Source organism: Phalangium opilio, unplaced genomic scaffold (genome assembly GCF_054372755.1).
Source record: "Phalangium opilio isolate 3A_F unplaced genomic scaffold, DU_Popi_V2 ptg000089l_1, whole genome shotgun sequence".
In the NCBI taxonomy this organism is placed as follows: domain Eukaryota; kingdom Metazoa; phylum Arthropoda; class Arachnida; order Opiliones; family Phalangiidae; genus Phalangium; species Phalangium opilio.
In genome coordinates, this window is record NW_028324194.1 from 7,345,585 (window position 1) to 7,372,875 (window position 27,291).

At 36.8% G+C, this 27,291-nt stretch overlaps 3 protein-coding genes across 4 annotated transcripts; 2 read left to right on the forward strand and 1 right to left on the reverse strand.

Moving 5' to 3' along the window:
• Nucleotides 1-865: 865 nt before the first annotated feature.
• Nucleotides 866-5,059, reverse strand: LOC149647320 (uncharacterized). Its single transcript, XM_089849730.1, has 10 exons — nucleotides 4,902-5,059; nucleotides 3,854-3,949; nucleotides 3,705-3,770; nucleotides 3,282-3,334; nucleotides 2,906-3,109; nucleotides 2,784-2,850; nucleotides 1,987-2,703; nucleotides 1,696-1,899; nucleotides 1,476-1,635; nucleotides 866-1,247 (listed from the first exon to the last, which is right to left on the reverse strand). The coding sequence occupies exons 1-10, from the start codon at nucleotides 5,052-5,054 to the stop codon at nucleotides 886-888; spliced, it is 2,082 nt and encodes a 693-aa protein (XP_089705856.1). The 5' UTR covers nucleotides 5,055-5,059; the 3' UTR covers nucleotides 866-885.
• A 5,640-nt stretch (nucleotides 5,060-10,699) lies between these two features.
• LOC149647321 (uncharacterized) lies at nucleotides 10,700-21,171 on the forward strand. Its single transcript, XM_089850182.1, has 6 exons — nucleotides 10,700-10,996; nucleotides 13,621-13,667; nucleotides 14,206-14,383; nucleotides 19,248-19,632; nucleotides 19,911-20,502; nucleotides 21,040-21,171. The coding sequence occupies exons 1-6, from the start codon at nucleotides 10,924-10,926 to the stop codon at nucleotides 21,169-21,171; spliced, it is 1,407 nt and encodes a 468-aa protein (XP_089706308.1). The 5' UTR covers nucleotides 10,700-10,923.
• Nucleotides 21,172-21,210: 39 nt separating this feature from the next.
• LOC149647322 (uncharacterized) lies at nucleotides 21,211-24,071 on the forward strand. Of its 2 annotated transcripts, XR_016371925.1 has the most exons (5): nucleotides 21,211-21,508; nucleotides 21,991-22,338; nucleotides 23,096-23,573; nucleotides 23,638-23,953; nucleotides 24,010-24,071. XR_016371925.1 is itself a non-coding variant. In XM_089850183.1 (4 exons), exons 1-4 carry the CDS (start codon nucleotides 21,211-21,213, stop codon nucleotides 23,669-23,671), a joined length of 1,158 nt encoding a protein of 385 aa, XP_089706309.1. In that variant the 3' UTR covers nucleotides 23,672-24,037. The 2 variants fall into 2 exon arrangements, 1 of the variants encoding a protein (XP_089706309.1); XM_089850183.1 differs by having other exon boundaries at nucleotides 23,638-24,037.
• Nucleotides 24,072-27,291: the final 3,220 nt, after the last annotated feature.

The window sequence follows — 27,291 nt, forward strand, 5'->3', positions numbered from 1 at the left end:
ATTTCACACCTTTTATGTACTAAAAAAACTCCGTTTCAAAAATTTCATGAAGCATGGATTATTCCGTTATGGAATACATTTTACTCCCTTAACGGTGTCTGTTTCACTCCCTTAATGGTGTCTGTTTTATTCCCTTGACGGCGTCTGTTTCATTCCCTTGACGGTGTACGTTTTATTCCCTTAACGGTGTACGTTTTATTCCCTTAACGGTGTACGTTTTATTCCCTTGACGGTGTACGTTTTATTCCCTTGACGGTGTACGTTTTATTCCCTTGACGGTGTACTTTCTATTCCCTTTACGGTGTACTTTCTATTCCCTTTACGGTGTACTTTCTATTCCCTTTACGGTGTACTTTCTATTCCCTTTACGGTGTACTTTCTATTCCCTTTACGGTGTACTTTCTATTCCCTTTACGGTGTACTTTCTATTCCCTTTACGGTGTACTTTCTATTCCCTTTACGGTGTACGTTCTATTCCCTTTACGGTGTACGTTTTTATTCCCTTTACGGTGTATGTTTTTATTCCCTTTACGGTGTATGTTTTTATTCCCTTTACGGTGTATGTTTTTATTCCCTTTACGGTGTATGTTTTTATTCCCTTTACGGTGTATGTTTTTATTCCCTTTACGGTGTATGTTTTTATTCCCTTTACGGGGTATGTTTTTATTCCCTTTACGGTGTATGTTTTTATTCCCTTTACGGTGTATGTTTTTATTCCCTTTACGGGGTATGTTTATATTCCAATTACGGTGTTAAGGAAGATAAATATATATTATCCAAAAAGGTTTTAAGTCTACATGTTTTTAGATTACATGCCCAGTGTGTTAGACTGGATTATATGATTGAATTTATGCTTTTCCACACATTTCCAAACGAGTATAGAATTTATTTTTTTAAAAAGGGATTCAAAATGGTTTTAATAGCCTTATTCGGCTTACTTAGATCGAGCAATAAATACTCGAAGACTGTTAAAGTCTTGTTCAATAGCGGTATGTATTTTAAATTAAAAATCCAAAATGAGCAAAACCAAGCAAGTATCGCTGAAGATAGTTCATTCACTTCAAGGACTTTTACTTGATCTACGTAAAGTCCATACACATTGCTTTGGAATATGGATTTTCCTTCGAAGACTAGAACTGGTTCATTTTGTAATATTTCAATGTCAGCTTGTTTCTTATGGAAGATCCTTGACCATTTCTCTTTCACTATACTGGGAATAAGTAGCAGAGTTCCATTTCTTTTTTTATCTGTGCAAAATATAAAATTGAAATTCTCGTTTAAAGCAAGGGTACTAAATCAAAGCAAAATGAAGTTTCAGAGTAGATTAAATTTGAATTTTCAGGGAGAAACTAACATATAGCAATTAGATTAAATGGAAAAATACCGTGAGTTAATAATCGAAAACACTCCTTCAAAATATTAAATATATTTGAGAATAAATCTCGTTCATCCAAAAGACAAGTAAAATTACTTACGTTTATCGGTGCCTTCACTGGCATGATTTAAAATTTGATTTTTAAGCTCCTTTACGGTAGACGGGGCTATGGTCCATATTCTGTTCTCATGTGTTGCTAGTGATTCATTGAATTTCTTTTCCACGTTTATTCTTTTTATTCGTTGAAACTCGTGAAAAATCTGAAAAAGAAATTTTTTATGTCGCTTGTGAACGTTTAATAATTTCACATTCGCCAATACTTGATTAATGTTGCACAATGCAGGGTATTCTTCTAGAATATCCGAGACGGGAATTGATGAATTTATTTTCTGAGCTCTGTCAGCAAAAGTTCTAGTCATTTTAGAGTTAATTAACGGATAATCCACTACTGTTTTCTTCATTTCTTCTTGCATTTGTTTAATGTGTTGTTTTATACTTCTTGGATCCTCGAGAGATGTTGGAACCTATTTACGAATGTATAAAACTATGATTGACACCTCACCTTATCAATTATTATAAATATTGTAAGGCATAATTAAACTCTTTCTCACCACAAATCTAGAAACTAGTGGTTGTGTTCTTTTTCTGGAACAGTTGGTCTTTTCCTCGGCAGATTTTGTACTGCTATTTGCCTTTTCGTTATCACTCTCAATCTGACTATGAAGTTCCTCATTACCATCCGTTTCCTCAACACTTGTTTTATTTCCGAAGTTATTATTTGATGAATTTAAATTCGGAATTTTTAAGTTCTCTCTGCGTTCCTGATTGGGGCATTTATTTTTTCTGACATGCTCTTCACCTTTCTTGGTCATAATTTTACTTTGCTCATTTAGTTCATCTCTCTCAATTGGCTCTTCATAACTTTCACGATTTTTTTCGTACTGATTTGAAACTTTAGAGTTTATTTCAATATCTCTGTCTAATTCGATACTGGGGGTATTAACTTCTGTTATATCCTCAATAACTGTGTCTAATTCGATACTGGGGGTATTAGCTTCTGTTATATTCTCAGTAATGGAACCACTGTTATCTTCATTTAACGCAATGTCCACCACATTATCTTCTACAGTTAAATTTCGGCTTCCTAACCTATCATCTGTACCTAACTTATTCAAATCATTTTCATTTTCTTCTATTTCATGTTTCTTTAATGCCAATTGCTCCTTTGTTCTGCCGTATAATTTCCTATTTTCCTCGACAATGTCATTATTCTTCATGTGCTTTCTGCTATTTTTGAACTTGTTTCGTAGCAATTTAATCCATTTTGCCTATAACCCCCCCCCCCAAAAAAAGATTAGTCTGAATAATAAAAGACCAGAAGCTCTTTCATTATTTTCATATATATTACCGAATTTCCTAAATGTGGGAACTCAAGTGTTAACTTTGTGGCGACAATTGCATGTGATGGAGGGTACCTGTAAATAAAGCTCATTAGATTATACTTAAAAATTCCAATAAATTCTTACTTACACCGAATATTTGTAAATCAGATCATTATATAAGACGTTGGTCAGTTGTCTATCAACTCTTGATTTCTCCTGTTTGTTTAAATCGTTGTACTGATCTTTGTTCATCGAAAGGGTATTGAATTCCGGGAGTTTATATTCTAGTGAGAACTGAGCTCTTGTAACTTTTGGTTTTTCTTTAATGGTATATTTTTCAGCTTCCATGACACTAAAAATTCGCTAATTAATGCCTGTCCATTTTAGAAAACTAACATTGCTCAGAAAAACCTTTGTAATTCTCCATTGATAAAGATAAATGTGGTCATCTTTGTTTCGTTAAAGTTACATAGGTTTTTAAAGTCAGAGCTTAACGTAAATTATTATAAAAAAAAATATTATACCAGGTGTCCGAATATTCTATGCTAGAAATCTCTTCATTCTCATTTTTTTCTCTCTATCAAAATTTAAATTATTTTCAGCTTTTCATCTAATAGACCAATTCGAATATTACATTGAGTGAAAGATAAGAAACAAACTTCCAGGGGCACGCCACCATACTGGATAATTTCCCTCTCGCCACGAGACGCCACTAGAGGCAACCCGAAGCTGACTTCATGTGAGTGGTTAGCCAACTCGGTCCTACCTCTAGCGGTATCTCCTGGAGCGAGTGAAATTATCCAGTATGGCGGCTTGCCCCTAGAAACAAGTTTTCCTGCATGTAACATTCGAATTGTTCTATTATGAATCTATTTCGGTACTAATGCCAAACTTTGAATTACGACATTTAGCCGAAAAGATTTGCTTAAAGTTAAAAAATTCCTTACTTGAGCCTCACTACTACTTTCTAGAGATTTACCCGCTTCTATTAAGTCATCTTTACATGGGGTTAACTATCAATTCAATAAAAAAATTAAGCTTTATAAACGCCAACTACCCTTTGACATAAGAACAAAAGTATTAAAATTATACTAACATCGCTTTTCGCTCTCACTAATTTAATAATCATTTTGTCTTTAATAGATGAATTGTTACTTAGATCAACATCTTGTTGAAAGTCTTCATCAAATGCCTAAAGAACGAATATTTGATTATATCGCACGCAACATTCTTGTATTATTACAAATAGGAAGGATTAAGTGAGAAAATTACGCCCCCTGGCTTCAAGACTACGCTACATCTCGCTTAGCACTATCAAAGCCTATAGCTTCCACTCCCTACTCAATTCTCTCTCCCTCCAAACGCCAAGGCTCCCAGCACGCTTCTATATGGTTCTGTTGGTACAAAACGTACCCTTTTTCATCCCTTCCCATTTATTTTTCTCGGTATTTTTCCTCTCGACCAAGGTCGTGTCTTTGACCCGGTCCTCGCGGTAGCTTTCCATTTATTCGTGAACACCTGATTTTTGGGATTCGAGGAAAATTGGAGACTTTTTTTTCTATATGGGCTAGCTATCTAACAAAGGTCCCTTTAGCTGAATACTTAAGGGGCCCTCCATAAAGAAATGTGATTTTTAAAGTGGCGTTAAAGCTTTTGATATAAAATTTAGCACTTTTTGGTATAAAAAATGCAAAAATGGTTATATTAAGTAGAGACCGAATTAAGGTTCATCTTAGTTTTTATTTTTCCTGGTTACGATATTTTTTTAGTACTTTTACCTTCGTCTGTGGGAATGTGAGGGGATTTATAAAGCATTCTAACATAATTCTTGAGATTGATTATTAAAAGAATCGATAAAAGTAATTTCATTTTTCTCTTCACCCTACCTTTTAAGGAAGCTGATAATATTTGCGCTAACATAAGGACGCTTATGTTAAAGAGTTTGAGAAATCAACCAAGAGACCAAACTAGACGCTCAGTACTTCAGTTTAGTTAAGATTAAATTTCAGAAAAACATGTACACATTATAAATAAAATTTATAAGCGAACGTGTTATAATTATCACGCCAAACTTGAAAGTTATAGCACACTCTTCTTGGTTAGGTTCTTAAACTCTCTTAAAAACAAAATTAAAAATTACTTACTTGGTAAATTAAGTCGTCATGATTTACGTCAGAGAACGATGGATCCAATAAAATAGATTCTTTTACATTGGAAAGTGTAGGCTGGTCTGCTCCTATTTTCAATTTTCTTTTGCTATTTCCATAGCAAATTAAGCAAAGAATATTTGAACTCATTTTCTATATGCGCCCGGTAGTCCGAAAACTATGCGAAAACCGATTTAACCGAATCCGAATGGTATTGAAAGTTCCCTGTTGAAATTTCGGGAGTGATAGAGTACTTGTCTCTCCCCGAGTCCCCAACTACTTTTCAAGTAGAAAGGGGTAAGAAACGTATTCCCCCCTTGGCTGACAGTGCACTGAATCTACACTCCCCAGGAATGGAAAGTGGGGTTTTTTTGTCCCTCACGTCGCTTGTATGTAGGTTGTATGGGCAAACAGCCAGCCGGAGATACTTGGGTCAAGGTCAACACTCCTGCCTTTAGAGACTAGTGACAAGTAAGTTACTAATGTCCACTAGAGGAAGCTACTCTTTCCATTCCTGGTGTGTAGGTTCCATGTTCTATATGTATTGATTTTTTTTTCTTTTGCGGACCGGAGTGTGCTGGTGGACAGTCTAGTTTTAACATTCAAATTTATAGGCACTTGCATATAAAGACTTCCTGTTTTACCCTTATAAAATTTATATATAATAATCGCTTAGTGATGAGTTCGCTTAGCCGATATAAATGCCCAAAATGTGTCTTCTTTACAAGCAAATTTACCCTTTTAATTGCGCACGTAAAAAATATACATGGAAATGGACCGAATTTTTCCTTAACTTGCGGAATAAATAATTGCGGAATATGTTTCAAGAATGTTGAAAGTTATAGAAAGCACGTCTATAGACACCACAGAAATCTAATTACGGAAGAAAGTGCCCGATCAAATATCGAAACCAGTTCTTCAGAAAGCCTAGCTAATGAAATCTTGGGCAACGATGCAGATGGAGGTTTTATTGACGTAGACGAGCAGTTAGAATTTAATCTGAAACCTCTGGAATTAAGAGAAACTATAGTAAAACTTATTTTGAAATATAGAGAGAAACATTTCTTGCCTAAAAGTGTTACTGAAAATTTGACAAATGATCTATTTGATTTGTGCATTAATATTCTTGAAGCCCAGTGCTCAAAGATTAAGTCTATACTTCAAGCAAATAACATTAAACTTGACGAAGATCAATTGTTTAAGTCAACTAAAGAAGTCAGTGAAGTATTTTCCAGTGTTAATACTAGTTATAAATTGTCTTCGTATTGCATCACGGCATTGAATATGGTTCAGCCTCAGCAATTTTCATTTTGTGAGAGCGTCAACAGAAAAAAACCTAGTGTTTTCCACTACGTGCCAATTTTGAAAGTTTTGGAAGGAATCTACAGTAAAGAAGAAGAGCCACAACGACACATCAATGTTAATGACATTCCAATAAATTTAATCGCTCATTTTAATCAAGGGGAAATAGCAAAGGATATTATAAAAAAGAACAAATCTGATGTGGAAACTATTCAACTTCAATTATACGTAGACGAATTTGAAGTTGTTAATCCAATTGGCTCCAAAAGAGGAAAACAAAAGGTTATCGGGTGCTATTTTTCGGTTTTAAACCGCAAAAATCAATATAGAACCAAACTAAGCGATATTCACTTGGTCTTCCTGGCAAAATCGAAAGACGTCGATGAATTTGGATGGCATGAAACGTTTCGTCCGCTTTTGTTTGATTTGGAAAATCTGGCAACAAACGGGATTTATAATAAGTGTAAAAATAAAAATATGCGTGGATTTGTGAGCATATTTTCAGGAGATAATTTAGGATTACATAAGCTTGCCGGTTTCAATGCGAGTTTCAACTCGGGCAGAATTTGCCGATTCTGCATGACGGACAGAAATGACATAGCAGAGTTTTTATCAGAATCTGAGGTAGAACTTCGTAGTTTACAAAGACACCTTTATCATTTGGAATGCTTGGCTTTAGATGAAAAAGAGGGTTCCATTTACGGGGTACGATCGGAAAGCCCTCTGCTTAAACTTAGTTATTTTGATTTAACAAGACAGCTCCCAGTAGACATAATGCACGATTTACAAGAAGGGGTAATTAGTAAAATACTTAAACTCCTTCTATCCGAAATGATGAATTCGGGCGGCCTTTCTCTTGAAATTTTAAATCGAAAGCTCTGTGATTTTCCTTACGGAAAATCCGAAAAAAACAGGCCTCAAACTCAGATTAGAAATGCTATCTTGGGTAATGGACAACTAAAGGGCACAGCCACGGAATTGTTCTGTCTTTTCAGACTATTGCCCCTGATTTTTATAGACTACATACCTAACGATAATCCATACTGGGGGATATATATAGAGCTTAGGCAAATTTGCGATTATTTATTCTCCCCTTCTATACCGAAAGAGCATTTGACTCATCTTGAGCAGTATATCAGAAGATTCCTTACTCACGTTAAGGAGTTATGTGGTGACCACTTTTTAACACCGAAATTTCATTATCTTATTCACTACGTAAATTGCATAAAAAAATTTGGTCCGCTTCGCCACATATCATGCATTCGCTTCGAAAGTAAGCACTCCTACTTTAAAGCCATTACCCAAAGTTGCAAAAATTTCAAGAATATTACCAAAACTTTAGCACAGAAACATCAGTTTTACCAGTGTTATAACTGGCTATCAGAAAATATACCGTGCATAGAACAAACATCTTTAGGGTCATTCATTGAAAAATCAGCTCTGCCTTTGGAAGTTCAAACCCAACTTAGCCAGGATTTACCTGATGAAATATACTCTGTTAGAAGCGCAATTTACGATAGTATTCAATTCGCAATCGGAAATCTTTTTGTTTACGAACTAACAGCTTCGTCAAAGCCAAGATTCTTCCTCATTAAATTTATTTTCTCTGTAAATAACCGCTTAATAATAGCCGGAACGCTTTTAAACTGTAAAGAATTTTGTAAAAATTTGCATTGTTATGAAGTTGCGGAAGACCACTTTTCTGAATGGAGAATAATCCAAGCGGGTAAATTCACAAATTATCATATGATAGACCAATATAAAGTGAGAAACAAATCTTACATACCCATGCGGTACGGCAATCTTTCTAACCTGAACTATTTTTGAGCTATAATATATATTCTGTTTTCAAAATTATGATGTATACAAACCGATTCGTTATTGTTAGTAAACTATGAAATAAATGAAAAAGGTTGTAAAAGTTGTAAAATAGGAATCAAAATTTTTTTACTCCCTTAAAACACCTTTTCTCAGGTATCGCGGATAATCCCCAAATGGAGTGTGGAATTCAGCACTTTCTTTAAATACATTTGGGGAGTAAAACGGGAATAAAACATGACATACTCCTTTTTAATACCGTATCCAAATGGATATGAGAAAGGAGTACTTCCTAATTATTCCTTTCATACACCGTTTAAGGTGTATCCAACGGAGTATGAAAGGAATAATTAGGAATTACTCCTTTCTCATTACCATTTGGGGTGTAATAAAGGAATAATACAATTTATACTCCATATAAATCCCTTCAATTTAGTACCGAAATGGAATATGAAAGGAATAAAATTAAAATTATTCCATTCTTTAACACCCTTAAAGGTTTAAAAAGGGTGTAAGTTTTAGTTAACTCCTTTTTCGCGATCCTTAAACACCTATAATGGAATATATGTATAAAGTTACTCCATTTAAACACCCTTTAAACTCCATATTTTTTTAGAGTGTACCAAAGGACTTCGACCCAAACAAACAATATGGCAATTGCGAAACAACATTGCTTTTCTTGGCGGTCCGGCTAGGAAGAGTAAATCTAACTGAATTGTTGCTTGAAAAGGGAGCGGATATTGATCATAAAGATTGTTATAATTATACCGCCTTGAGCACTGCTTGTTACCGTATAGAGGCTGATGATTTATCGGAAGTCCGTATTATTGAGAAATGTATGGTTATGCTAATAGATGCCGGGGCCAACGTCCACACCACAGACATTTTTGATAATGGTACCCCACTTATTCACGCCTCGAAGAATGCTGCCTTTAATGTTGTGAAGAGATTGATCGAAAAAGGCGCCGACGTTAACGCCATAGACAATAGAGGAAACACAGCGTTATCTTTCGCCATGGACAATATAAAAAAAATACCATTGAAATTTGCGAAAGAACTAAAATTGGAAAATATGGCTAAATTTTTGTTGGAGAATGGAGCTGACGTACATGTAGGATCATCGCTGAGAGAAATCGTTAAGAGGGATTATAAGACTGATGACTTGATCAGGGCGATCATAGCGGGAGACAAAGAAACTCTCTTGGATTTGTTATCGAACGGAACAGATATTAACAGGTGCTTAGGGTCGCATATTTGCAGGCCCCTTTCAATCGCGATTGCCAAAAGGAACGAAGAGATAATTCGAATCCTCATAGAGAATGGAGCTGAAGTCAATGTCGGACCGTGCTATCTCCGCGAATCTTGTTCACCATTGGAAGTAGCGACGCGTGAGGGTTTGATGCCAGTGGTGAAAACCCTACTCGATAAAGGAGCCGTCATCGACGTAATCGCTTTAACGACAACCTACGATTATGATCGAAAAGATATTCGACAGTTATTTTTACAAAGAGGCTTCGACACAAACAAAAGATTTGGTGATTATAACCGTACTATGTTGTTTGACGCAGCCTCTAAAGGATACGTAAATATGACCAAATTATTGCTTGAATTGGGAGTTGATATTGAACAAAGGGATTATTACGGTTACACTGCTCTAAATTGGGCTTGCCACGAAATGATGGTTAATCGGACTCTAACCAAGAAGATAGAAAAATGCGTGGAGTTACTTATAGATGGCGGGGCCAACGTCAACGCCACAAACAAGCGAGACAATAGTTATTCACTTTATTACGCCACTAAAAGTAATTCCAGCGTTGTAGTCAAGAAGTTAATGGAAAAAGGCGCCATTTTTGGCAACCATACAGAGTATGGCCCTAATGGTAAACGCTAATTAATAAATTCCGTTTGATTGAATAAATGGTGGTTTTTTAATCGCATATTTGATAAGCATAAACCAAGTTGGGCGACAAGTCGCTGACTTCGCTGATGTTCGTTAATGATTAATTTATGTTTTGCTAATTCGAAAATACCTTACCTCTATGGAATTGGTTGAATTCTCACAGACAGAGAGAGGTAAGGGGAAATTATGGGAAAGAAGATCGATTTAGCAGACGCCATTAAACCAATGGCGGGTGACACATAGTAGTCCTCGTCTTAAGAAAAATTTAATGCTATTTTTATAATTATTGATAATTGTTTTCGTGCATTTCAATATTACCAGTGAGTACATATGAGAAAGAGAGGCCAAATTAACCGCCACCCCCCTGCCCCCATTTCAAAACCAGTACCGAGTTTCGCACATGTGCAATCAGCGCAAAAGAGAGGGAAAAATCAGAGACGTTTGTTTGCGGACAGTATCCTTAAAGGATCACGTGACGTCTGGCTCCTCGGCTGTGCGCCGTGATCGGTGCGCGTGAGAGAGATATCGGGCTGTTCCGTTATAGTTACTCTCCTTCTCATACGTGCTCACTAATATCACGCAGTTATCGAACCGAATTTTGACACTATTCTTCACGATAATTTTCTGATCGAGTGGAGATGGCGCCACTCATCTTAACGTAAGACTTCGAAAAACGACAATCCATATCAAACTTCCAGTTATAAGTAATATCTAGCCTCTAGAGATAACAAAGATAAGACGTCCTGACGCATGAGAACGTCCGATTGTACTTGGATTTAATCTGTAAACTACATTTATCTTGCCGGAACCAAATCTATAACGTACATAAACGGAATGCGGTTCTAACTTTCAAAATTAGTTTGTTGACTAAAGACGCGAGGAAATACATATCGATTTGGAAAAACTTAAACTACTCCCTTTTCATACCCTTTTTGAGGGTAGTTTTAGTATGTGTTGAAAAATAAGTAATTGAATATAGGTTTTGAGAAGATTTCAAATATGGAACCAGCGTTGATCCTTACCGGGATATGTTTTTCCATAATATTTGCCTTTTCTCTTCATAAACTTATTGGTATGTTTGTCAGAAAATAATAATAATAATAATAATAATAATTGGAAATAGCACCGTTTTTGGTAAGTTCAATTGAAAACTATTAATTTTTCTTTAAGTAGAAAAAGTTTAGTTTAAAGTCTAAGAAGTAGGCTATAAGTTACGTGTAATACCATAAGTTTATAAGATACGTTCCATAAGTATGACACTACCTATACTTCCTAATGCTAGAGACATACAGCTCGAGCTAGTTCGAGAGCGACAAGCGAGAATTGCAGACTACACTCGGTTTCATCTTCCTATATAGAATGCATTACTAAGCCTTTGACAGCGCCTCACCAGGCGTCGCTTCACCAGAATCTATGACCTACGTCAATTCATGACAATATCTCAGTAACTAGTGGCAAACTTATGGAACATATCTAATGAACTTATGGTAATGCAAACAGCGACGAAGTGGTTTGAGAATTGCAGTACTTCAGCTAAAATTTCTATTCAAGATTAATCCTGAGAATTGAAATAGTATTAGCAGAAGTTTATGACTTCTTATCCTGGGAAGTATTGGACTCTAACCATATCCGGAACCATCTCTGTTAGGTAACTTCTTAATAGGTCCGATCATCGCGCCACCTATGGCGCTTCTCTCATTTTGAGCTGGCAGGTTGATTTGCGCGCCAGCAGCGGGCAAGTAACGAAACTTTAAGGTGTGTCCTGTGATTTAAGGTAACGAATCAGAAACGGTGACAAGAACAGCAGCTGTTTGCTAGAAATTCCGTTCAAACTGTTGTGGGTCCTAGGCCCACGGATTGTAATGGAGTTCTTCACAGACGGCTATTCAACGATTAGCGCTGAAGAAGTTTTGAACACGCCCCACAGTTTGAGAGCCACAGCCTCTCGGCGTGGGATTTTTTTCAGTAGACTAGATCGTTTTCCTAGTGGGGAGGAAACTTTCGTCACTCTTTTACAATTGCTATAGGCAATTTTGACTAGCAGGGATGGATACTATACTTCCCAGGATAACAAGTTATTAACTTCTGGTATTAGTTCACTTGTGCTTCATTTGTCTTAAGAATCTCGCGGCTTTTTCCGAGGAAAAATATGATCACGTGATCGGCCGTCATTTAATGAGGGATTTTTTACCTTGGCATAGCTAAAAAAATCACCTCTGTGAGCTCGTGGGCTGTGTTTCCAATTTAATTTAATAGTTATTGAAATTAAGCCACTTTGTTAAAAACAAACTTGAAACTAGAGGTTTACTCACAAGTCAACGTAAGATTCGTCATCGAGGAGTGTCCACAGGAAGCGATTCGATGACACATTGTGTTTTCCAGTAGTAGTAGGGGAAGTAATTTATGAACTAAATGACAATGGATAGCTAAATAGCCTTCAATTGTAGGCCATTTTATACATTGCGAACCTTGGAAGAAGCTACGAGAAAATCTCATACGAAACTTTTCAAAATTCCAATCTAAAAAGCTGAAAACTGAAAATTGAGTTTTAAAAATTTAAAAATCGGGAGCTTTCGGATACGAAATCCCTTGTCATTAACCGTTTACACGATGAACTAAAATATCTAATACTAATGCATGCGGTTACATTTCTCTATAAGCAGTTTTTATTTCATTATTTTTTACATTTTCTTAAAAATGTTAGGTCCCCCAAGTTTTTATACACATTTTATAGCTTGGTCTAAATTTGATTGGCCTTCGTTTTTTATAGCTATGCCTCCCGCTGGGTTTAGATTTTTCGAAAAATAAATTAAAATATTAAAACCATTAGAAAACTAAATCAAAGCTCTGATACGTAATTAAAATTAAAAGTCAGCAATAAAAATAAAACAATTTCACTCTTCTACCTTTCATAATTTGCTTTAATTTCTTATTAATTCAAAATTAATACTTAAAATCAGTTTCAAGAACAACTTGGGACTCAAACTGGACTCGAAAGCTAGTTATATAGATTTTGCAGGACTTAAAGGGAGGGTGAAAATGATTTTAAAGTTCAAACTAGGTTCAGATTTAAAGGATAATTTTAAACAAGGACTTCCGACCAATCGCGTAACGCCCTGCCTTTTTGTTAACAAAATTCTCGTGGCACGCTCCATGTCTCGCGCCACGATTGTCACTTCGCGCGCCTAATATTATCAAATCTCGTGATAAATTTCATTCAACACGGAAAGTTGCAACGAGAATTTTGTTAACGAAAAGGCAGGGCGTTACGCGATTGGTCGGCAGTCCTTGTTTCAAATTATCCTTAAAATCTGAACCTAATTTGAATTTTAAAATCATTCGGAAGTATTTCTTGAATGTTTCACTATGCATGCTGGTCTTGTAATTAGTAGAAGAATCGATAAAAAATCACTTGATTTTCCACATCACCCTCCCTTTAAGGACTCGATTGAATACTAGAAAATTTGACTCTATTATCGGCGAATCCATTTTTTCGATTACTCTTAAGTTCGCCTCGAAACCCAAAAATCTTCAAATTTAATCAAACACTTTCATCTCTCGTCCATTCAAAATCTTGTTAAGCCGTGGAAACATTTCAATTATTTCGCATTAAGATATAATAATGGTGCTATTTTTGGTTTGACACAAACTTTCAATTAAAATGAACACACTAAAACAAGGATGTCATTATTTTAGATTTCATTTTTCGGAGGAACAAAGATGCGCTCAAGTTAAGATCTGAAGTCAGTAATTTCATTTTTAATAATAATCTCTCTTAATTTAATATTTTAGTAATACCATAAGTTCATAAGATATGTTCCATAAGTTTGTCACTGATTAGTGAGAGCTTGTCATGAAGTGACGTATAGGTCATAGATCCTAGTAATGCAACGCCTGGTCAGGCGCTGATTGTCAAAGGCTTAGTATTGCAGACTAAATAGGAAGATGGAAGTCCTGCAAAATTAAGTGAGTGTAGGACTTCAATTCTCGCTTCCGTCGTTCTCGAACTAGCTCGAGCTGTAAGTCTCTAGCATAATGAAGTATAGGAAGTGTCATACTTATGGACCATATCACATATAAACTTCTCGCTTCCGTCGTTCTCGAACTAGCATTACTAAGTAAAAGAAGTGTCATACTTATGGAACATATAAACTTATGGTTTCAGTAATACCGTGCATTTTGAAAGCATATATAAACTAAGTAAAATGGAATACAGTCTTAAACGCGTAAACCCTAATTTACAATCTTTTTCATTTTAATTTTGCGTTTTCATTTTGGTAGCCTGAACCAAATATTTTTCAAAACGAAATTGGTCCCAATGGCGAAGTCTTATCAATAGTAAATAAGAACACACAAGTGTCGAGCCAGTTTCACGATAGCCAGAACGTAAATGTGGTTCTTAGCCAATTCGTGATACGAAACTCCGAACGAATCTCTAACGCAGAATTGACTGAAGAAGGTCGGGCTTCAGCTCTCTAGAACCTAAGACCATTTAACACAGATGGACTGGAAAATGGCATAGCCTGTCATCTCTCCTAGCAGGAGAGTCACGAAACCTTTCGACTCATAGATCACGTTATGGCTACACTGTAAAAAAAAAGGGTTCTTCGAGGGTTTTCAATAGAACTCTTACGTTCTTGTTGGAACGCTAAGGTTCCCAGACGTGGATGAAGGTTCACAGTAGAACAGGAAAGTTCTTAGCAGATCGTATCTAATTAAAAGGGTTCTTGTAATAACGTGTGGGGTTTTAATAGATCCTTGAAGGTTCTTGAAAGAACATTTGGGTTCTTGCGAGAGCCTTCACGGTTCGTGAAAGAACATTCAGGTTCTCGATAGATCCTTGAGGGTTCGTGAAAGAACATTTCGGTTCTCGATAGATCCTTGAGGGTTCATGAAAAAAATACGGGTTCTTGAGAGATCCTTAAAGGTTCGTGAAAGAACACTGTTAGAAAAAAAGGTGTTTCATGGGTGTTTGGAAATACCTTGAGGTGTTTATATACTCCTTTTAGAGAGTTTTGTTACTGAGATGGTATTTTCTCAGTAAAAGGTGCTAGTTGACTCTTTTTAGGTATTTTCTAAAGGAAATGGCGATTCACTGGTACGTAGAAACACCTTTAGGTTTTATTAACTCTTCCAGGTGTGCTTTAATCTGAAGCAGGGTTCAAAAAAACCCGGGTTTTTTTAAAAAAGCCCAGCCCACCGGGTTTTATTGGGTTTTTCTGGGTTTTATTGGGTATTTGGGTTTTTTTGGGTTTTTTATCTTTAGCATATGCGTGCATGGTAGAAATTGTCATTCAAAAGTAACTGCTTAATAAAAAAAAGTCTTAAAATGTTTCATTAAAAATAATAAATATTATTAAATAGTAAATTTGTAGTTAAAACAACAAATATCTTAAACTATCTTTAAAATGAAATTATTCTACCATTCAAATTCATCAAAATTGATGATCTTAGTGATGGGTTTTATTAACTGGGCTTTTTAGTGGGTTTTTTATGGTGGGTAAAACCCAATAAAACCCGCGGGTTTTTTTGGGCTGGGTTTTTTTAATTCGAACCCTGAATTCTGAAGGGGTTTTTTGTTTCAATGGGTGCTTAGGAAAACGGCACGGTGTTAATTGACCCTTATTGAAATGTTTTTAAACGGAAACATAAGCCGCGTTTATACGAGCTTGCCCGAACCGTTGCCAACGCATTGGAAACGATTACAGAACCGTTTTTAACCGAACCAATTCCGAATTGCATTGTTGTATAATATAAAACTGTTTGAATGGTGCGGATAAACACCTTTGGGCTTTTTACCTCTCCGAGTGACGTATGTCACGGAGAGGCTCTAATTTCGACGTGTCTGTCTGTCTGTCTGTTGTTACACCCACGTGACCGCGTTCGCAGTTTGCAAATCGGAGCAAACGTGTTCTCAATTTCCGGACCGCATTTACAGTTCCTGAAAATCTTGAAAATTGTATTCGACTTACAGGCTATTACTCCATTGCCTGTCTAACACCACCAACCTCTGGTCTTTGTCCATCCCACATGGACACCAGTCTGTACTGTACACACTGGCTTCTAATCACCACCATCATCTTCTCTTTGTCCATCCCACATGGACACCAGTCTGTACTCACTGGCTTCTACTCCGTCAGCATTAAGGTTAGGGTTACGAAAAACGTCTAGCTTCCTAATGACGGGGCTTCCACCAAAGGTTCACGCAATTCCGCTGTTCTTACCTATAGCTGCGATTCGAATCCTTTATATACTACCTATTTGAGTATGGCGAAGCAACCGGCACATGCTTCATTTCAAACGCCAATATTAGTCAAGTCTCTCAAGAATGTTTAGTTTTTCTTTATCAAAACGATGTAACGCTCAATAAGGCGAACAACTAACGAAGAAAATATTTAATATTAATTATATTTATTTTAATATCTAAGATAATCTTATTTCTCAACTCAAAATTAATACGAAAAGAGCTAAAAAGCAGTCTATGTTTTTGTCTGTGTGTGTCCGTCCATTGTTACACTAGCGCGTCGTGTTAGCAGTTCGCCTTGTGTTGATGTGTAAAGAAATCATACAAAACCTTAATATTCCCTTTTCCCATAATATAAAGTGAATATGTGGAAATATTTTTCGTAATTACGATGCCTTTAGTAGTTTTGTAGCTTGAAAGCTCTGTTTCATTTTGATATTCCAAGGAAATTTTTTAATATTATTATTTGAAATGGCTGTTTATATATTACTTAAGCAATACTACATCTGTATATAGAATAATCATACAAGATGAAGAGAGAAATCATGTACTAATTATACCTGCATAGTGAAATATCCTAAAAATATCCCAAAGATTTTGAAAATCAAAATTTATTTATAATACATCGGATTACCTGATACTAAATATTTGAAGGAATTCATACTTATTTGGATTTTTCAATAATTGGGAAATAATTCTCGGAGAGTTAAAAATGCTGGAATGTCTTGGGATAAGAGGAGTTCATAAAGATCACTTAAATTTTCCCTTAGCACAGGTTTTTACCTCTCCAAGTGACGATGACGTCACGAAGAAGTATAACACTGTTCATGTCTGTGTGTGTCTGTCCGTCACCACATTCGCAGTTGGAAAATCGGAGCAGCCGTGTTCGCAATTTCCGGACCGCGTTCGCAGTTAACAGAAATTAGGAAAATTCTACTTCATTACGCTATCTCCACACTTGTCTTTTGTATGGCATATACCACATACACGCAAATCTGTACTTATTGGCTTCTGACAACACCATCATATATTAGTCTTCTTTGTATACCAGATACACGCCAATCTGCAACTCCATTATCATCGTTGGGGTTAAGATGTACGCGCGATCAGCTACGGTTACGCAATTGCGCTTATTCTCATCATTTGTGAATAAGCCCCTAAATTTCCAAAAATTGTGAAAACGGTGTACGCTAGAAGTCAAACGTCAACAATAGCTATGTTTAAATTCATTTTAAGAATAACTTTTCTTAAAACGGCTTAACTAGAATTAAGGTAAAATAGTGACGATTAAAAAAAATAATTTCAGTTATATTTATTTAATTATTTAAGATAATCTTCATTTCTTCGGAACGACACAAGTGAAAGTTTATATAGAACGAGTAATGAAGATTGCATTTGAATAGAAACACAAGGTTAATATAAAGCGAGTAGGATGAAATGATCTCTTACAAAATCATAACATTTTCTTATTGCAGAATATTAAATGAAAATATGTTAAATATGTTTCGGCATTACGATTCATTTAGTAGTTTTGTAGCTATAAAGCTCTGCTTCATTTCAAGATTCCAAGAAATTATTTTTATATTAATATTTCAAATTTGGTGTTTACTCTTTAATTCAGCTTTACTACATTTATATTTAGTGCAAACTTATACTTCATGGTGAAGCGTTTTAAAAGAGTCAGCAAGAGAGAAAAATTGAATATCATTGTTATGATTGCAACCTTACACTGTTAAAATAAGAACCTCTATAAGGGGGTCATATGATATAATTCTAACGGATTTAAAACAAACGAGGGTTCTAAGTCAAAATAAATCAGGTTCAGATTCGAATTAAACCGGGTTCAGAGTCGAGCTACACGGGTTCTGGGTTGACTGCAACACGGTTCTTAGGCGATCTCAACACGGTTCAGAGTCAAAGTACATGGAGTTCTGGGACTAACTCAATACGGTTCTTAGCCGTACGAAACAGGGTTCTTAGGCTAACTCGACAGGGTTCAGAGTCAAACTCGACAGGGTTCAGAGTCAAGCTCAACAGGGTTCAGAGTCAAGCTCGACGGTTCAGAGTCGATCTCGACAGGGTTCAGAGTCGAACTCGACACGATTCAGAGTCGAACTACACAGCGTTCGGATTACAACTAAACAGAGTTCTCGGTCGAACTAAACCAGGTTGAGAGTCGAACTCAACACGGTTCTCAGTCAAACTACACATGGTTCCGATTACAACTGAACAAGGTTCTGAAGCACACGCCACATGATTCGGGGAGGAACCTAAAACGGTTCCAAAAGAAACGAACTTGGTTCAAATAAAAACCCCAGCTCGGATCGGAGATGAACTCCTTATGGCTTTATAGAGAACCCATATCAAAAAGTTCTATGTAGATCAAAAAAGGGTTAAAAATAGGGGACAAGCGTTAAGAACCCTTTTCTCGGCAAAGTAGAACCCTTTTTTCTTAGAGTGTATGGCATGGAGCAAACCATGACTCTGACAGTTTACTGGCAGAAGCTAGTGTTTCTAGTGGCCTCTAGTTTTCTTGTGGAACATAATTAAATGTTCGGGGGGGACGAGGAACTAGTTTCCCCACTGTTAATATCCCCCCGTTTTTCCATACGAAAAAAGGGGGCGCCGGAGTCGCGTATCGAAAATCGGTTTAGGTTGGTCAAACCATAGAGACTAGAAACCCCAAGGAGTGGCAGGAATGCCTCAACTTGTTGCCCCTTTTACACTTGTCGCCCCCTGGTACACGGCGACTTCCGCTAAGCAAAATTAAACGGGCCGGAAGCTCTCATGTACCAATTTATGAGCAACATATTATTTGCGCTTGTAGAGCGGGGGACCTGCCACTCCTTGGGGTTTCTAGTCTCTATGGTCAAACGCAGAGTCAGCTCTTTTGGTTTGCTCCATGGCTAAGGTTTGAGTCGAAAAAGTTTCAATATTCGTCGCGGCTTGGTGCTAGAGAAGCGCCGCCCTAAAATAACCACGCGCTGTATCTCCATTTCAGTCCATCTGTGTTCAATGGTCTTAGGGGAGAGTGTTTATCGTTGTCCTTGGACAAATTTGTAAAACGCGGGTTTATTAGATGCAGAATATTTGAAGAGCAGCCTTCGTACCGTTTGGAGTTCCGAGAATTCATGGTTAATTCCTTTACCATGGCTGGAAGAGAATATGCTACCACCCGAGGACTACTTTGTCCAATTAGACCTCGAGGTTTTGTCTCGTGACGGATTCGTCTCCAAAGGCGCAGTCGATCTCAAAGACCTTTTGGCACCGACAGATGGAAACTTAATGTTGAACCCCAAACGAGTTCTTGTCCGGGGTGAGGTCGGTTTTGGAAAGACCACCCTCTGTATTAAACTAGCTCATGTTTGGTCAACCGAAGAGAGTTCTTTCCTTTCGCATTTTGATTACGCTCTACTATTTCGATTCAGAGATTTACCCGATTGTTTGGAAAATCAATCTACTGAGTAAGTGGGCTTTTTATTGCACCTTCATTTTGAATTTTAGTTCAATTGAGGAATTGAACACTCTATAGCCTAAACTACCTACAGATTTGAAGAGTGAAGTTTAAGTTTTTAAAGTAGCAAGCTATGAGAACATAGGTGAAACATTTAAATATGTGTGCGTGAGTTTCTGGGAAATATTGTAAATGAATCTCGAACTAACTAGATAGTAATTAAAATTTTAGCACTTCAATTAGACTTCTGTTATTTTGGTAATCAACCACGTTCTTATTACTCTTTAGGTCAACCCTCGAGGAAGAATTGATACGTGAATTTAAAGCATACGTCAGACCTGAGATCAGCGTGGATTGTGTAAAATCATTTCTGCGTCGCGAATCCGACAAAATTCTTATTTTACTCGACGGCTACGACGAATGCAAAGCGTGTCACTTGGACTCGGTCCATCGGGTTCTGAGTACCACGGACCCTCTCAGCACCTTTTTTGCTTCCACTATCATTGTAACTTCAAGACCCTTAGTAAATAAAACATCACATCACGCTTACTTTACTAAGCACGTCAAGATCACCGGTTTGAACAGCGACAGCAGAAACGAATTCGTCGAAAGATTCTTCGGTACTGACCAACAATTCTTGGAAGTTTTGAAGAAACAGTTAAATGTGGTCCATTCTTCTTTTGGAAGCAGTTTGTCGCCATTCACTCTTTACCTTATCTGCTTTTTGTATGAAGAGAGACAACTTAAAGCATTCAGTACGCATCTGGAGCTTATGCGAGACTTATTGCACGTCTTGGGAAAGAGATGCGTAGAAAGGGAACCCTCTCTAAGTCACCAAACAACCAACGATGTTGACATCGAATACGTAAAGCTCGGAAAGGTAAGTAACATTAAACACGAGTAATCCTATTTTAATAACACTCCGAGTGACGATGACGTCACGGAGAAAGCAATATTGGCTTCTACTCCAGGGTTAAGATGTACGCGGCGATCGACAAGGCTTACGAGAAACTTCTAGCCTCACAATTTCTGGGCTTCCACTTAACGTTCACGCAATTGCGCTATTTCCTGCCCCTTATCGTGTATCGGCCAACTTATATACCCAAAATCTCCAAAAAAAAACTGTTAAAGTGGGTCTCGACTCGAATAGGTTTATTAGGTTTCCCAACTTGTTAGAAACTGTTAAAGAGGCTACGCTAGAATTCAAACGTAAACAAATAGCTATGTTTAAAATGATTTTACGAATAACGTTTCCAAAATCGACTTAACTAGATTTAAGGTAGATTACTAACGATTAAAATAATTAATATCAATTACATTTAATTAAATAAGAAAAACTTCTTTAACCCTCTAAAGCGAGTAGATAGCTCTGGTCTCGATTCGGAGAGGTTTATTTTGGTTTCTCAACTTGTTTCAGGTTTCCTATCGTTCCTTGCGAGACGGCAACGTTATAATTGAGCAAAGCTTTTTTGACGAAGTCTTTCTGGGGGATCAGACATTCGTGAAAAGCTGCGGGCTACTAAAAAAGCCGTTACAAGTTCGAAGATGACAAGAACTTTCCGCTTGGGAGCCGGTTCATCAGAGTTTCATGGAATACCTCTCTTACTTTTTCCTGAAATTTTGTCTGGATAACAATATCAAGAACGAGAAAAGACTAAACTTCATATCATCTTTGAATCTCGATCTGTTTGACTGTTCGGTGGTTTACAAAGATCAGTTCGAATTAAACTTGGTTGTCACCGTTGTAACGGGAGTCAGACTCGTCTTCTGCATTGAAGTCGACCCTGAACAAGAAGTCCAACTGACCGATTGCAATTTCATGATGTTGAATAATGAGATGTACTTTAAATATATGATGAATTCCGGAGGCAGTAATGTACTTAAAGGTGAGCTGCAGGGGGATAGACTAGTCCTCTATAGATCCCTTTTAGCAGAAGTAGGATAAGGGACTAGAACTATCGAGATAACTTGGCGAAAGTGAATATTCTTGGTTGACCCTCTGGTAGCGGTGAGTGAATTTTCCCTGCATAAGGTGAGACGCTCGCGGCGGTAGACGGCCGAACTAGATTCAATCACCAGCGTCCGTGTTCCGCGGCTTTAGGTTGAAGGGAATGGGGTAGGAAATCTTTTTGGAACTCGACCAATTTTTTTCTCTCTAGTGCAGGCGCGATGAAAGCAGCATAAAATTCTCAAATTTGTTTACTAGTGCCACGATCTTTTACCAATGCTAGAGCACTTTATTTCTAGTCCCTTGTATTTCTTCTGCTTTTAGACATGTAAACTTAACGGTAGATCATAGATTTATGATCACTAATACTCTAGGGAAATTGTAATTCATAAAAAATTAGTTTTTCGTATCTAATTTCAGCGCATTATCAAATTCGTCAAAGCAACGACAAATATCCATCTTTATGTCCTTTTGAAATACACTTGGACGACGATAAGGATTGCCTGATAAATTTAGCCAAATCCTTAAAATATTTCTCTTTATTGAATCTGAGTTATCCTCGCCACGTTTTTCCTGAATTCGTTTCTAATAGAAAACCTTACGAACTGCAAAAATATCGGGATAATGTTGAAAACTGCGAGTTAATATTGTTTGCCTTAAATTTCGGATACAACAGTGAGACTTGGCCAAGTTTCGTCTTCAGGATATGGCTATTTTCAACTCTTTTGCTGGAGAGTACCGATCCTTTCCCTTTTCAAGAACTAGAAGGTATAACCTGGCCATTTTGAAACATACATAAAGTTTTTCTTTTCAAGGAAAATTTCAGATAACATAAAGTGTATAACTTTATGTTATCTGAAAAGAACGGCCTTTTTCCAAAATATAAAAATAAATAAATGATCTGTTATTACAAAATTAAGCTATGTTGACACACTATTTTTGCACACTTCAGTGGACAATGTCCCATAAATTTTCTTGGACACATTTCCTATAAGAAATTTTTCTCATTTCCGGCCCTGCCTTAAGACTCTTCTTTTAGTGCTGTCTGTTAGGGCCGGTGAAAATCCCCCTCATCCCACGTGAAATACCCCAGAAAACTAGAAACTAGCTTCCAAAGCCGCTTTAAGTTGGTTCGCGAAGCAACTTCAAGAAACCGCGTTGGTAATTAGCTTCTCGAGTATCAGTTTTGTTCACACTTAACCGGTTTCCCATGTAAGTGTGAACGTGGCATAAGTATCATTTAATTAGTCTTAAAAACGAGGACAACTGAGCCGCCATTAGTTTAGTGGCGTCTGCTAAATTGAACCACTTACCACTAAAGGCATAGACCACTCGATCACGCGCGTAAGTGGTTTTATTTATCAGACGGCACTAAAGCAATGGGGAGTGCGTCAGTAGTCCTCGTTTTTAAGACTAATAAAATGCTAATTTCTTTTTAATATTTAACTCCTTTTATATTTAGAAAAAGGCCGTTATTTTAAGGTCTAAAGTTAAGTTACCTTCCTTTTTCCATTATCTTTTCTAGGCATGACAGCTGCTACGTTTTTTCATCGCTTGTTGAGTTGTTTGATTGAAGCCCGCTTCCGTATTGACGTCGTTCTGAGCGTAGTTTGCATGGGTGCCTTCCGTTTAATGTGTTTTTACGAACGAAAATCAGATACTTTAAAATTATATTTCGTGGACATGTTTGGTTTGAAAATTGAAAAATGCGTGCCGTTCAGAAAATCAGCCGAAGAATTGCGTGAATGGTTGAAACACGTAGTATTTTTTGAACAAGATACAATCGACCAATCACCGGCGTCTTTGTGTAGACTAAGCGGGGTGGAAGCCGAGTCCGTCTTATTATTCTCAAGTTCTTTGGTTATTTACGAAGACCCTGAAATGTGCTCCACCCGATTGTGCAATGAATTCAGATCAGGTTTCAAACTAAAGTTTGATTTGGAAAAACTGAGCTTTCCCGATGGAAAATCCTTAGTTTTTAATATGTACAGTTACGATTCAGGGTAACGCATGCGCATTTATACCTTCGAAATTGTCTGTTGAAGAACGGGAATATTTTTCTTAAAGGGAGGGTGAAAAGGAAAAGCAAGTGATGGAATAAAACGAAGAGGAGCCAAAATATTACATAAAATCAAGAATGATATGGAAGAGTGTGGCATAGATTTACACTGAAGTTTAAAGTTCTGCTAAAACTAACTTGGATAAAATAATTTTAAATAAGTTGATTTGATTCATTAAGGATTAAGACAATATCCGGAAAACTTATTTAGGGATCGCGAAAATTATAAAAACCATAAATGAAAGGCTAATAAAAATATTATTATATATTGTTTGGAACAAACACATTTTACTTGTAGACAAAGATAACTTTATCTGAGATAAAGTATAATACCTTTGCATCGCGTTCTTAATAAATTTCTGATAAAGCCATTTTTTTAGGAAACATCTATGGCGTCCTCAAGGAGGTGACATCACACCCAATTTGCGTTGCATTAAAGTGGTAAGTCATTAATGAATTTAATACTAACATTATTATGAAGCGAATGACTGGATCCCGATTTAGTTTGTAAACAGTAACTACATAAAACCCCAAACACTTAGATTTTTATTGCGCCGTGTTGGACGGATTCACCTTATGGTTTGAATGGAAAGGAGTAATGTTCAAGGTTATATTTAAGACGATAAATAATCTTTAGCTGTATTTTAAACGAAGTCATAGTTTTCATCAATTTACGTTAAATTTTGCTCCATGCCATTCAAAAATAAAGGAATTCACCACCATCAGTGTTTCCTGAATAGTTCACATATATGAACCGGATCCTTTGTTCGAGGGGTCCGACATCCCTAAAATAGCGTACGGGATTTCGTGATTTCGAGAAAGCCTTGGCGATTTCTTCTATGATTTCGCGATTTTGCCAAAGATTTCGGAGTTTCTTCTTTGCTTTCGTGATGTCTTCGAAGATTTCGCCATTTTGTGTGAAAGATTTTGCGATTTCGCTAGAAACGTACGGGATTAGTGCAAATGTCGGACAAGCCCTCGGTTTTGTTAAGTTCAACGTTATCGCTTGGCGTTGCTTAAAGCCAACTATTTTTGGAAAGCCACTATAAACTACAGTTTATAAAATCTTTCAATATCTTAACTCGAAGACTTAAATCGCGCCACCCTGGTGTTTTTACGCAGACGAAAATGCCACTTTAGTTCTTCGACACTGTCCCTTTTACGTCCTACTTTCCATCAGCTCAAAAAACTAATTCATACATATTCTTAACAAGGGGTATTTATTTATTCTCAATCAGTAATAAACAAAAGATATTACAGATGTTAATGCACTATAGATGTTAAGCTCCAAGATGGTAAAATTGTAGTGGAAACATACCTTAAAGGAGAGTAATTGTGACAAAATGTTTCCTTGCCAGATTTAAACCATGGTGCCTTAATGGAATTTCTATTACGCGTGTGCAGCTTAACTAAGTGCACGGTGTAGCTAAAGTAATTGTGCTTGAGAATGTTTAAAAGTAATTTAGCGCGTATGACCCACAGAGAAAAACAAGTGGCCATAGGTCTAATCGGAAGTAAAATGACCCTTACTTTGCAATCCGCTTCTGGTCTAATTTAAAAGAAAGAAAGTGCATTTCGGGCGGAAAATCAAGTTTAAAATAATAACTTACATCAGCACATTTTTATCAATATTGCTTAATTTATTTAATTGGTAAATAGTTAATTTAATGAGCCTTAAAACGCTTTTTTGTTCACTCATCTTCTACCAACCAACGCTGACCCGATCCAAACCTTTATTCTGATTTAGAATCCTTCGCATTTTATACTTCACTCCGATAAATTCACCTTAAATTCGCGAGCTCTAAATTTCGCCACACCATGATTAGTCCTACCAGAAGCAGGATATTTGGTTTAATGAAACCTTTTTGTTTGTGTTTTCTTCTTTTGGCCTAATTACACATATTTAATGTTTTTGAGGAATAATAACCAGTAGAATAACAGGCATTTGAAAAAGCGAAGGAAAACTCTTAAACAGGTTTGGTTTTCCTTCTCAAATAGGACACAAATGAAACCATGAACTCATTTTCTTATACGCGGACAAGAAAACGACTTCATAAAATGTACCCTGACATTGTCGCTTTGAGCCTTCAACTTTGCGTTAGCTCAGTATATTCAGAAAAATATACATCAGACTTCATTTCAATAAGGGATATACCTCTATGCAACGTACGCCAACCGTTTCTATAACTGAAACATTCAGACATTGTCACATTGGTATAAATTGTCCTCGGCTTAATTTTTCTCTAAAATGTCATTCCAGGGCGACAAGAAATCTTTCCCGCAGTATTCTTGACTTGAATTAGGAACTGTACCTGAGAGTTAATCAACCATCGACGCCCTCAACATCGCTAAAGGAAATCTGAGAAGAAATTGTCGGCATAACACTCAAGTACTTTTATTTCCCTTTGAGGGTCTTAATACAAAATTTTACGATTTCTCTAATTATCTAATATCAAAAGCAGGCAACATATTGGAGAAGAATGAACGAGTAAATACCCGAGGACAGGTGGCGGTCTACACGATGGGGAACTCCAATTCTCGTTTAGATATAAAAGAGGTGTCAACGGGGAACTCCAAATCTCGTTTAGATATAAAAGAGGTGTCAACGAGGAACTCCAAATCTCGTTTAGATATAAAAGAGGTGTCAACGAGGAACTCCAAATCTCGTTTAGATATAAAAGAGGTGTCAACGAGGAACTCCAAATCTCGTTTAGATATAAAAGAGGTGTCAACGAGGAACTCCAAATCTCGTTTAGATATAAAAGAGGTGTCAACGAGGAACTCCAAATCTCGTTTAGATTTAAAAGAGATGTCAACGAGGAACTCCAAATCTCGTTTAGATATAATAGAAGCGTCAATGCATGGCGACATAGAAATCGTTGAAGCTTGCTTGAAGAGAAAGGAAGATCCAAACAAAAGAATGGAATTGAGGAATCTTCTCTTGAAGTTCGCGTCCAATTTCGGCAATTTGGATTTAGTAAAATTGTCGATCCACACTGTAAAAAAAAAGGGTTCTTCGAGGGTTTTCAATAGAACTCTTACGTTCTTGTTGGAACGCTAAAGGTTCCCAGACGTAGATGAAGGTTCACAGTAGAACAGGAAAGTTCTTAGCAGATCGTATCTAATTAAAAGGGTTCTTGTAAAAACGTGTGGGGTTTTAATAGATCCTTGAAGGTTCTTGAAAGAACATTTGGGTTCTTGCGAGAGCCTTCATGGTTCGTGAAAGAACATTCAGGTTCTCGATAGATCCTTGAGGGTTCGTGAAAGAACATTCAGGTTCTCGATAGATCCTTGAGGGTTCGTGAAAGAACATTTTGGTTCTCGATAGATCCTTGAGGGTTCATGAAAAAAATACGGGTTCTTGAGAGATCCTTAAAGGTTCGAGAAAGAACACTGTTAGAAAAAAAGGTGTTTCAGGGGTGTTTGGAAATACCTTGAAGTGTTTATATACTCCTTTTAGAGAGTTTTGTTACTGAGATGGTATTTTCTCCGTAAAAGGTGCTAGTTGACTCTTTTTAGTATTTTCTAAAGGAAATGGCGATTCACTGGTACGTAGAAACACCTTTAGGTTCTATTAACTCTTCCAGGTGTGCTTTAATCTGAAGGGGGTTTTTGTTTCAATGGGTGCTTAGGAAAACGGCACGGTGTTAATTGACCCTTAT

Excerpts from the sequence above, each read along its gene's own strand:
- LOC149647320 (XM_089849730.1), bottom strand. The coding sequence starts at position 5,054 with ATGAGTTCAAATATTCTTTGCTTAATTTGCTATGGAAATAGCAAAAGA. Across the intron at positions 3,950-4,901 it reads ATGACGACTTAATTTACCAA|GCATTTGATGAAGACTTTCA; the intron begins GTAAGTAATTTT and ends TTCGTTCTTTAG. Across the intron at positions 3,771-3,853 it reads TAGTGAGAGCGAAAAGCGAT|TTAACCCCATGTAAAGATGA; the intron begins GTTAGTATAATT and ends TTGAATTGATAG.
- LOC149647321 (XM_089850182.1), top strand. The coding sequence starts at position 10,924 with ATGGAACCAGCGTTGATCCTTACCGGGATATGTTTTTCCATAATATTT. Across the intron at positions 13,668-14,205 it reads CGCTCAAGTTAAGATCTGAA|CCTGAACCAAATATTTTTCA; the intron begins GTCAGTAATTTC and ends TCATTTTGGTAG. Across the intron at positions 14,384-19,247 it reads CGCAGAATTGACTGAAGAAG|ATGCAGAATATTTGAAGAGC; the intron begins GTCGGGCTTCAG and ends CGGGTTTATTAG.
- LOC149647322 (XM_089850183.1), top strand. The coding sequence starts at position 21,211 with ATGGAATACCTCTCTTACTTTTTCCTGAAATTTTGTCTGGATAACAAT. Across the intron at positions 22,339-23,095 it reads CCCTTTTCAAGAACTAGAAG|GCATGACAGCTGCTACGTTT; the intron begins GTATAACCTGGC and ends TATCTTTTCTAG. Across the intron at positions 23,574-23,637 it reads ATGTACAGTTACGATTCAGG|GGAGGGTGAAAAGGAAAAGC; the intron begins GTAACGCATGCG and ends TTTTTCTTAAAG.